The following is a 12161-nucleotide window of genomic DNA, read 5'->3' on the forward strand; positions in this document are numbered from 1 at the left end:
CACTGACACAGAGTATTTTGCTTTAAGGGTTCAAATATGACACAACTTTGTTGGTTACAGATGTGAGCGGTTTGGGCAGGCATGGCCAAACTTGGCCCTCCAGATGTTTTGGGACTACAATTCCCATCTGCCCTGACCACTGGTCCTGTTAGCTAGGGATGATGGGAGTTGTAGCCCCAAAACATCTGGAGGGCCAAGTTTGGCCATGTCTGGCTTAGACATTGGAGTGAAGCCAGGCTGTATCTTGACTCCTGCATGTCTGCAGGGAGTACACAGAAGGTTAACCCACCGATAGGGGGTGCCCTATAACTTACATCAGATAGTGGCACCCGTGGGGTCCCCATAGGGCAGCGGTTCTCAACCTGTCGGTCCCCAGATGTTGTTGGACTACAATTCCCATCATCCCTGAGCTCTGGCCTTGCTAGCTAGGGATGATGGGAGTTGTAGTTCAACAACATCTGGGGACCCACAGGTTGAGAAAGGCTGACATAGGGGCTTTGACATGGCCCTAGCCCACGTCCAGGCATTGGACAGGATTCGCACCCTGGATCCCTTTAACAGGATACCTTTACTGAGGAGGGGGAGGCGAAGACAACAACCTCCCCTCCAACCAAACGAAGGCTTACCCAATGCCTAACCTCACAAAAGTTGTGACAATTGCTAATAGGTAGGCGGAAACCAAATAGCCGGTGCCAGTTTGCCAAGTGGGAAAAAAATTCCTACCCGGCCCCAACAACATGGCGACTGATGAGTACCATAACAAGGCAATATCAGAGAAAAGCATGAAAAGAGGGTGGGTGGGTAGAGTGATGCGACAAAGAGGCAAGAAGAGGGTGCCAACCAGCTGTGCCGCAGTTAAATTACCTGCGGCCACACCCACCCTGCCTGCTGATTGGCTGGGGCTGTCCACCAGCACAGATGACGCAGGAAGGAGGGGGCATATCTCCACCCCTGGCCGCAATGCCGCCCACCAAACGCCTGGCCGCAATGCCGCCCACCAATTAAAAGGTGAGCGGACTTCCCATGATTCTTTAAGGAACGCTGAGGGTTGCATCTTGAGACCAGGTGGAAAGGGAGCCAAGTTAGGCAGCAAGTAGAACTTCCTTGTGAACAGAGGTGGAGTTGCGGGCTTCACGGCCCCACCATGTGTGCGGCGGCTGGAGCCTAGCCCCGCTCGATTGGGAGGATTCCTGGCTGCATCATCCCCTGGCCAGCCAATCAGCTGGCTCTGGGGGCGTGGCCTGCCCTATTTAAGGCAGGATGCGGCTGGGGCTCTCCCTCTTTGCCGCCTGCCAGCTGTTCCTGTTTTTCCCACCCTCCTGCCCTATAAGGTTTTCGTTACTTGACCTTGCTACGGAACTTGGTTGGTCGCCGTTGAGGGGCCTGGTAGGAATTTATCCACTTGGCAAATTGGCACCAGCCACTTGGTTTTTGCCTACCTCGTAGCAAATCGTCACAACTTTCTTGGTATTGGCGGTTAGGCATTGGTATGGTTCTGTAGATGGAAGAGGGGAGGTAGCACCATCACCTGCCCCACATATTGAAGGGTAGTCCGTTAAAGGATTCCTGGGGGGTGAGGCCCTGTCCGAAGCCTATGGAGGTGAGGGCCTAAGGCACGCCCCCCTATCGGTGACCCTGGGGGAGTTCCTAGTTGATGTGCATCAGCAGGGCTCCCCCTACTGGTGGTTAACCCTTCCCGGACTTCAAGTGGACGGGCTGAAGTCGGATATAGTAGGTTAGGACCAATGCCTAAGCCAATACCCCTCATCACCTGTAACCAATAAAGTTGTGGCCTTATTTAGCCCATTAACCTTAATAATTGTGTCATGTGTCATTATTTCCGCTGGGGGGGGGGGACTCGCCACGCAATGCTAAAACGGTCAACCTCAGGCAATTTTTTTCTTACAATTAGCTTCAAGAAGAGCCATAGCTCAGTGGCAGAGGGTTTGCCTTGCAAGCAGAAGGTTCTGGGTGTCATCCCTGACATCTTCAGGTGGGACTGGGAAAGACGTATGCCTGAAACCCTGGACAGCTGCTGCCAGTCAGTGTAGACTTCACCTGCAAAGGCACACTCTTCCATTCTCTCCCTAGACAGCTGGGTGCCAACTAGATGGAATAAGTCCTGTTTCTTCTTCCTCTTCCAGGAGACCACCACATTGTCCAGCTCCAGCTCAAATCCAAGGAAACAGGGATGACTTTTGCCAGCACCAGTTTTGTCTTCTACAATTGCAGCGTCCACAACTCGTAAGTTTGCGGTTTAAGCACCAGTCCGTCTCCCTGGCAAACTCTGGGAATCGTAGTTCTTTCCGCACACCCTCCAACATTCCAGCTCATCCTCATCCCTGAGCTGGGCGGTGACAGCACCGGCAAACGAAATAGGGACATTCTGGGATTGAATCAGAAGCCAGGATGGCATTCGTAATTCTGGAACTGTGCCTGGAAAATAGGGGCACTTGGACGGTATGCTTTTGGGGGACTAGGGGTGTCTCCTAATAACTCTCAGCACCCATAATGAAACACAGCTCCCAGGATTCTTTGGGGAAATGATCCTGCTTTAAACGCATATCAGGTGGCGTCCCTCTTTGTACAAACATAAGGTAAAGGTAAAGGGACCCCTGACCATTAGGTCCAGTCATGGCCGACTCTGGGGTTGTGGCGCTCATCTCGCTTTAAAGGCCGAGGGAGCCGGCGTACAGCTTCCGGGTCATGTGGCCAGCATGACTAAGCCGCTTCTGGCGAACCAGAGCAGTGCACGGAAACGCCGTTTACCTTCCCGCCGGAGCAGTACCTATTTATCTACTTGCACTTTGACGTGCTTTTGAACTGCTAGGTTGGCAGGAGCAGGGACTGAGCAACAGGAGCTCACCCCATCGCAGGGATTCGAACCGTCGACCTTCTGATTGGCAAGCCCTAGGCTCTGTGGTTTAACCCACAGTGCAATTCACATGTTCTGGGAGATCTAGCGTTCCCATGGCATGCACCCACCGTATCTTTAGCATCCCAGATTTTTGCACCACCCTTTTCCGCAACTGGTGCTCTATCGCAGACTTCCTCGCCCCCAAAGTGTGCTCTAGCTGCACCAGGAAGGGATATTTGCATCAGTTTGGCAATTCGCAAGCGACGCCAAATCCTATTTCCCCGTCTCTGCCACTTTGACAAACAGCAGCGCAGGTGAAATTGGAAGGGGGGGGGGAGAGAAGGGGGAGGTGGTTGGAAACCCGACTTCAGCTACCCAGAGATGCTGGCGTTTAAATATTTATGGCGTGTTTTGCTTTCCGACTTGACAAACTATAATACACTATCCATTTTTAATTTGATTTATCAGAGCAGGAGCTTGTTATCAATTTAAAGAACAGCCGAGTCTTCGGTGGATTGAAGCAGAGACAGATTTCACCAGCAGGAGAGGGAGGTGGAGTGTTTGCATGGGGGATACAGACAGAATAGGAATAACCCAGGGAGTTCCCTAGCCTTTTTCTTTCTTTTTACAAAAAGAAAAATGTGTACACAGCAATTATGAGATATTTGCTTTTACGTCTGGGCTTACATTTGCAGCGAGGAAGGGAAGTAGGGAGTTCAGGCGACAAGGACAGGGCAGAAAGACTGTGGATGCTGGGGTCTGATCCTAGCATTGTCCTCTTGTTTCTGAGCCTCCGTCATGGCAAGGCTTCCTTTGAGGGTTAAAACCCTGAACACTGAAATTCTCAGCAATCCAGTTTTGATCCAATTGAGCTGCCATTACTGCATTGCAGGGGGTTGGACTAGATGTCCCGTGGGGTCCCTCCCAGTCCAAAAAATTTTTGAGAAATTTTGGCCAGATTCATCTGTTGTATGCAATGTTTTAGAGCCTACAGCTATGCTATGTGCCTCAGAAACTGCAACTAATCTAGAATGAAGCAGCTAGACTGGGGACTGGGAGTGGCTGCCGAGACCATATAACACCGGTCCTGAAAGATCTACATTGTCTCCTAGTACGTTTCTGAGCACAATTCAAAGTGTTGGTGCTGACCTTTTTTTTTTTATTTTTTTTTTTTTAAATAATTTTTATTGGGTTTATACATTTTATAACAACAGACACACACACAAAGACAAAGACAAACAAACACACAAATACCCTAAGTTTCTTTACCCACTTTCATTGACTTCCCCCCACCCCCTCCTCTTACATCCCAATTCCAAAATTAATTCAGCAAGTTCTTACCTAACCTCTTAAAGATATTCACATTGCTTTTAAAAATTAAAATCTTTTGTTTATCTATATTCAACTATCCAATTCTCTTATAATCATTAATTTCTTTTTTTTTTAAGGTCGATCTAACTTCCCCTTCACAAATTTTCCCTTTATTATATTAATTATAGGTCACATTGACCAAGTAAAACAAAACATAACATTTTATAATTCTATTCTCTCCCCCCCCTGCCCCGGTTTCTGTCCCTTCCTAGACAAATGTCCAGAAAACAAACAAAAAATATTTCTAGCCCGGATTCCTCACGTCCGAGGCGTCTGATTCTCTGTCAGTCCCTCTCTGCCAGCTATATTGGTAGTCCTCTTTGATGGTCCTAAGACCCCGAAGGAGTTCAGTCAGAGTCAGATCATATTTTCTTTCATTCAGAATGTTGAAGAGTGTTTGCTGCGAAAGACCATCTAGTTTTCCATACTCAAGAGAAAAGTCCCAATCATATTGCTTTGTTCTTTCTAGTTTTAATATTCCAAGTACTCCAGGGGCTTCTCTCTTCTTCTTTCTCATCTTTCGCAGGTCTGTAATCCAGAGGTCTTCTTGCTCATATTCTAACGCTGCAGATTCCTGGTTGATATTTTCCACTTGTAGTGTCTGAACTCCTTCTTTTCTCTCTGTCAATTCCAAAGGCATCTCTTCCTGCTCAGCTGCAGAGTTTTTATCGTACATCTCCTTTGTGCATTCAGCAGAGTTGTTTGTTTCAGGATTCAAGGTCATAAAAACTTTACTCAGAGCCATACTCTGCTCCTGCAGGATTCCCACGAGAAAGAACATTTTTTCTATCTCCGCCAGTAATTTTCCCTCTGCAGCCATTGTAATGTCACTAATTCCCCCTAGGGGGCTTTCAGTTATTTAGTAGTCCTTTTCCAATAATCTGTTACTTTATTATTATCAATACTTTGTTTCCAATCGCCTCAGTCCAAATGTATCAGCTTTAATTCCAAGAGTTATTAAATAGCAAAATTCTTTACTTTGTCCGCCCGTTTGACAGCTTCTTTGACAGCTGTCAAACTCCTTTCACTTCTTCCTCCGGGACCCAAATAGGACACTCCCGGGTTTTTTGGGGGGGATACACACAAAGTTCCAAATTCCCTTTCTCTCCAGCACAAAAATCTTGTTCTATCAAATTTGTGAGAAACTTTTAAATCATCAAAACAGTATTCATTCCGCCTTAATTCTCCGTTCCTTGCTTTGAAACGTCTATAAGTAGAGGGGGTGCGGACTTCCCTTTAACACATCCCCCGATCGTGCCGAATTCACAGGATAAAATTTTTAAAGTCCAAATTCCACTACTCACGGGTCCTTTGTTATCCAGTCCAAATTTTGGGAAGAAAGTCAGCGCTCTCCGGCCATGGCTTGCGGCTTCGCTCTACTGAGGTAGCGGTCTACTCTCAGCACCACGCCACTCTCCGTACCCTCTCCGCAGCCTTTAAAAAGGCTCTTCGTGGGTCGGGGAGGGCGCTTAAGGTGCCCACCGAGTCACCAAGTCCGCAGGCTTCCGCGCCTGCGGTTTCTGAGGGTCCCCGTGTCGCCGGCACGGCAAGACCCGTCCTCAGCAGAGCCGATTCCCTCCGGAGCTCGGAGGGAATCCGCCATTAGCCGTTCGCGCTAACCCGGAAGTCCCAAAGTGTTGGTGCTGACCTTTAAAGCCCTAAACGGCCTCTGCCCAGTATACCCAAAAGAGTGTCTCCATCCCCATTGTTCAGCCCGGACACTGAGATTCAGCTCTGAGGACCTTCTGGCGGTTCCCTCCCTGCATGAATTGAGGTTACAGGGAACCAGGCAGAGAGCCTTCTTGGTAGTGGCACCCACCCTGTGGAATGCCCTCCCACCAGATATCAAGGAAATAAACAACTATCTGACTTTTAGAAGAAGGCAGCTCTGTATCCGGAAATTTTTAATGTCTGATGTTTTACAGTTTTTATATATATGCTGTAAACCACCCAGCAGTTGCATAACATTACCCCTCAGTTAGATTGCTGAAATGCATAGTACGTGGGGCTGCCTATGAAGATGGTTTGGAAGCTGCAGCTTCTGCAGAACTCAGCGAACAGATTATTGAATAGGGCAGGATGGGAGAGCCAGTGTGGTGTAGTGGTTAAGAGCAGTGGACTCGTAATCTGGGGAACCGGGTTCGCTTCCCCGCTCCTCCACATGCAGCTGCTGGGTGACCTTGGGCCAGCCACACTTCTCTGAAGTCTCTCAGCCCCACTCACTTCACAGAGTGTTTGTTGTGGGGGAGGAAGGGAAAAGGAGATTGTTAGCCGCTTTGAGACTCCTTAGGGTAGTGATAAAGTGAGATATCAAATCCAAACTACTCCTCCTCCTCCTCCTCTTCTTCTTCTTACCTAAAAACAAAACCAGTCTTTGCTACCAATTGGATTATTGGCTCAATTCAAAGTGCTGCTTTTGACCTTTAAAGACTTACTCAGCTCAGGACCCCAATATCTTGCATTCGTCATCCAAAGCTCTTCTCTGTGTGCCTCCTCTGAAGGCGTTTCAAAGGGTAGGGACATGAGGATGGGGCCTTTTCGGTGGTGGCTCCCCATTCATGGAATGCTCCGCCCACAAAGGTGTGCCTGGCATCATCCTTGTCTGTGTCCAGGCTTGAGGCAGAAACATTTTGATTCTCCCAGGCTTCTGGTCCTCACTGAGGACAGGACTTAAGTATATTTGTGGCCTCTTCTGCTGCTCGTCTTTTCAACGGCATGGGTTAAGTGGGATCTGCCTTTTATGAGCCAGTGTGGTGTAGTGGTTAGACTTCAGACTAGGACCTGGGAAAGACCTGGGTTTGAATCTCTACTCACTAAGGAAGTTCACTGGGTCACCTTGGGCTAGACACTGCTACTCAGCCACCTTACCTACCTCACAGGACTGTTGTGGGTATTTATGAGGTGGGGGAGAGCTTTGAGTCCTTGGAGAATTAGGTGGACAACAAATAATATATATATATTTTAATGATTATTTCAGTTTCCTCTTTTATTCTTGTTCTTGTACTGGGCATTAATGTTTGTTTCAAGCCACTTTGAGTCACTTTTGTGAAAAAGCAGCAAATAAATATTCATGATGATGATAATAATAATAATAATAATAATAATAATAATAATAATAATAATTTTCTTTGCTCCCCCTCCCCATGGTGTGGTTGTTTTCCCTGTGCCTTCTTTAAATGTCCAGATCATATTTTGCATTTGAAATCTTTCAGTTTCCTTCTCCTCTTCTCCCTTCTGCCCAGGTGCCTGTCCTGCGTGGAGAGCCCTTACCGGTGCCACTGGTGCAAATACCGCCATGTCTGTACTCACGAACCCCTCAACTGCCACTTCTTGGAAGGACGAGTCAAGGTTCCTGAGGTAGGAATGCCCTGTGGGATGTTTGCCAGGGTCCGCCATCTTGCCTTTAAGGGGAATGGGTGGGGAGGAAACATGGAGAGAGTTTTAGAAATTTGTTGGCTTCATCTGAGAAAGTTCCAGGCTGTGGAGAGGGGTGGCCAAGGAGAGGGCCTTTTCTGTGGCAGCCCCTAAGTTGTGGCATTTCCTTCACATAAGGTGTGTCTGGCTTCTTCCCTACCCAGCTTTCAGGCCATCTGTTATGGATGCTTTAGCTGGGATTCCTGCATTGCAGTGGGTCAGACTAGATGATTCTTGGGTCCCTTCCGACTCTTAAGATTCTGTGATTCTATAAAACGCCTGACATTTAATACCTGAGATGTGTATCTTCCAGGTCCACCCTATTCCTGTGGTTGCAATTTGCTTTGATTACTTTTAATTCAGTATTTAAAATTGTTGTAACCCATTACGATAAATGCTGATGAAGGGCAGGTAATAAATTTAACCATCATCTATCTGGTCTCTGGTAATAATGGACTCCATTTCCTTTCTCATCACAATCTTTCTGGGTGGATAGCCTCCAAATAGCCTCTCTGGGTGTGTTCGCATGTGTCAATGTCCACCCCATCGTGGGGATTCGAACCGCCGACCTTCTGATCGGCAAGTCCTAGGCTCTGTTGTTTAACCCACAGCGCCACCCGCGTTTCTGTAAAGAAAGCTTTACAGGTGTATAATGGCACCTCAAAAACAGTTCTTAGCATTATTTCTCAGACCTGGAGCAGATTTGGAGCATAATGATATAGCATCCCAAAGCTTCTTCTATATCGTATCTTCAATAACAGTTGCCCCCTAATGGACCAGTTGAAGACAAGTCTTCTTTTACAAGAGATCAGATTAGTCCATTTTCACTTGTTCACCTGATTAAGATCCAAATCGCCATTTCTCACACAAAGCGCAGACGTTGGAAAGGCCTGTTTGCCTCTTGTTCAGAACTTCAGCTTGGCAATAAAGCAAGAATATTTACACCTCCGGCGTTGAGCTCAATCAAAACAGGCTGACAATATGGTGGGATGATTTGTAACTGGGATACTTCACTCTGACGTATAATTTCCCTTTGCGACGGAGGCTTGGGAGAATTGAGCCCTGCTGGTTTACAACACACTTGGCAACTCCATCCTTTGTGGAATGAATTGTTGGAAAGGAAAGGTGGTGTTCGAGAGGACAAAGACAGAACCATGCTTAGGACTGGGATATTTATTAAGAAGCAGAGAAGTGGAGCAATGGGTTCTTAACAGAGAGATCATGCCAACTTATGCATTCCCTAAGATTTGAAAGGGGGAAAATGCAACAAAAGGCCTACATTCCTTCTTGTGGTTGTCAGCATATCAGAAGGCAAGGATGACAGACCTGTGACCACGCAGGTGATGTTGGAAGCAGAATTCAAGAGTGCATAGTTAAACTATGGAACTCCCTCCCACTAGATGACCACCAGGCTAGATGGCTTTAAGAGAGGATTGGACAGATTCTTGGAGGAGAGGCCTATTGGTGGCTACTAGCAATGAAGGCTAGGCTCTGTCTCCGTGTTCAGAGGCAGCGATGCTTCTGAATACAAGTTGCTGGAGACCCCAGGAGAGGAGAGTTGCTCTATTGCTTGGATCCTGTGTGCAGGTTTCCCACAGGCATTTCGTTGGCCACTGTGAGAACAGGATGCTGGGCTAGAGAAGCCATTGGCCTGATCCAGCCAGTGTGGTGTAGTGGTTAAGAGTGGTGGACTCGTAATCTGGTGAACCAGGTTCGCTTCCCCGCTGCTCCACATGCAGCTGCTGGGTGACCTCGGGCCAGTCACACTTCTCTGAAGTCTCTCAGCCTCACTCACCTCACAGAGTGTTTGTTGTGGGGGAGGAAGGGAAAGGAGATTGTGAGCCGCTTTGAGACTCCTTCGGCTAGTGATAAAGCAGGATATCAAATCCAAACTCCTCTTCCTCCTCCCCCTCCTCCTCCTCCTCCTCCTCCTCTTCCTCCTCCTCCTCTTCTTCTTCTTCTTCTTCTTCTTCTTCTTCTTCTTCTTCTTCTTCACTTCTTATGTTCTGATCTGGCCCTCATGGCAGTGAGAAAGACCTCTTTCTCCCACCAAAACCTCTCCCATTGCTACTTTCAACGATTCCTTCCTAGCATCACAACCCTCCTGTATTGCTGGCGCCGGCCGCATGCCGTAAGCTAGCCCGGTTTGACTGGATGGGATGAAGAAGTAAGCCTCTGTTGCCTGCATTTCTTTTGCCTTGCGAGAGATGAACAGTATCTTGTTCAGGACTCTGAAAAGGATTTCAGCTTTGTATGAGTAGGAACCAAGTGGGTGGCGCAGGGCAGCAGCGGGAGATGGGGGGGGGGTTTGCGGATTGCAATAAGGCGGGTGGTAAGCAGAGAATAAAAGCTTGGAATGTGTAAAAAGAGCAGCTCCAGATAACAAATCTGTTAGGTCCTGGGCTTAAAAGGTTCTTAATCATCTAATTACCTTGAAGGAGTTTTTCATCTTTTTGTGCGTAGCTGTTTTCGGGTGGTTGCTCATTCCACCCACCCTCTCCACTCAGAGAAGGATGTGGGGGGTTCATTTTGCCGCCAAAAAGAAAAGGGGAGGGAGAGGGGAAGAAGAAGAAGAAGAAGAAGAAGAGGAGGAGGAGGAGTATTTCATGCCAGCTCATTCATGCTTTGGGACACATAAAAGAATGAGGGCTTCAAATATGAATTCATCCCAGGGTTTGGCAGATCCCACGGCTGTGCCTTTCCCCAGGAACAGCTGCTGCATGTTAGCAGGCCTTTAAGAGACCCTTCAGGTTCAAATGCACTGATTTCCTTTGTCCCTTTCCCTCCACTTAAGAAGCGAGATCTGCCGCCCCTCTTGGGTCTCTGGAATGGATGCTCTCCAGATGGAGAAAGGAGGGTTCATAACAGGTGCGAGAAGAACGAGCCAGGGAGCAGGCCTTGGGCAGCCAAGCAGAGGCTGCTCTGCAAGCTGCCCAGAGAGAGGAGAAAAGACTAAAGAGCAATAGATAAATAAGAACGTCAGAAGAGCTTCTTGGATCAGGCCCATCCTGCACTCACAGTGGCCAACCGGGTGCCTCAATGGCAAGCAGAATCTGAGCACAGCAGCAGCACTTTCATACTCTCCGACATTTATCCGATGAATATAGGGACATCCTAGTTCATCAGCATCAGCATCATTTTATTATCTATACACCACCCATTAATGTGGGAATGTTCAGGGATGCAGGAGAGGATAAATTGTCTGATTATAACCTTTCCAACTCATGTTAACAAGTTCACAATTTAGCAGAGTAACATTCCCCTTTTTAAACTCACAGCGGATGCATTTGCTCAGGCTCGCTAAAGCCTCTATAATAACTGTTCTGGTATTTCCCCCTTATTCCCTCATAAAAAGATAAGACACGACACAGTCTTCAATAAAAGTATAAAAAAAGTTTACTCACATTCTGTTCACAATCGGATCCCAGAAGGCAGACTTAGCATAGAAAAGTAACATATACCTGGAAATTATCTCATAAGGAGACAGCCCCTTTGTCCTCTCTTGGCTGGAAGACAAGAGAGCATCTTTGGCTAAGCAGATGTTGCCTCTTTGATGCATGTAGTCAAAGAGAGAGAGATGGCTGCTCTGCCCTGTGGTTTTGTCACTACCTGCACAGGTGAGGCCATGCCCACTTCTAGTCACATGCAGAGGGAGTCTGTCCCAGCCCAGAAGGATACAGGAAGTTTACCTGCTTGCTGGACAAACATTCCTCCCCATGTGTAAACATGTTCACTCTAGGAATGTTGTACTTGACTGTTCTTGTGTTTCACAACTCACAATTAAACATTTACAAAACCTTCCCGATACAGGGCTGCCTTCAGATGTCTTCTAAAGGTTGTATAGTTACTTATCTCCTTGGCTCAGGGTTCGCATAACTCTACACCAGGCATAGGCAAACTCGGCCCTCCAGCTGTTTTGGGACTACAACTCCCATCATCCCTGACCACTGGTCCTGTTAGCTAGGGATGATGGGAGTTGTAGTCCCAGAACTTCTGGAGGGCCGAGTTTGCCTATGCGTGCTCTATACTCTCCACCATTTCTCCAGTGAATATAAGGACATCCTACCATACCCTCCGATGAAAATAGGGATGTCCTATGGAGAAGCGGAACGCGGGTGGCGCTGTGGGTTAAACCACTGAGCCTAGGGCTTGCCAATCGGAAGGCTGGCGGTTCGAATCCCTGCGAAGGGGTGAGCGCCTGTTGCTCGGTCCCTGCTCCTGCCCACCTAGCAGTTCGAAAGCATGTCAAAGTGCAAAGTAGATAAATAGGTACCACTCTGGCAGGAAGGTAAACGGTGTTTCCTTGCGCTGCTCTGGTTCGCCAGAAGCGGCTTAGTTATGTTGGCCACATGACCCGGAAGCTGTATGCCGGCTCCCTCGGCCAATAAAGCGAGATGAGTACCACAACCCCAGAGTCGTCCACGACTGGACCTAATGGTCATGGGTCCCTTTACTTTTACCTTTAAGGAAAAGCGGGACATTCCAGGATCAAATCAGAAACTGAGGTGGCTTCTGTAAA

The 12161-nt window shown here is 47.8% G+C and overlaps 1 protein-coding gene across 4 annotated transcripts in view; it reads left to right on the forward strand.

Annotated features, from left to right (window-relative positions):
• Positions 1 to 12161, forward strand: part of PLXNA4 (plexin A4) — a 621967-nt gene that overhangs the window by 476873 nt on the left and 132933 nt on the right. For all 4 annotated transcript variants that reach the window (XM_081879604.1, XM_081879605.1, XM_081879606.1 and 1 more), the window contains 2 exons: positions 2145 to 2244; positions 7471 to 7585. In XM_081879604.1, the coding sequence (XP_081735730.1) occupies positions 2145 to 2244; positions 7471 to 7585 (215 nt within the window). The remainder of the gene's footprint in view (positions 1 to 2144; positions 2245 to 7470; positions 7586 to 12161) is intronic.

Source organism: Podarcis erhardii (assembly GCF_964252035.2).
Source record: "Podarcis erhardii genome assembly, chromosome: 10".
NCBI lineage: Eukaryota > Metazoa > Chordata > Lepidosauria > Squamata > Lacertidae > Podarcis > Podarcis erhardii.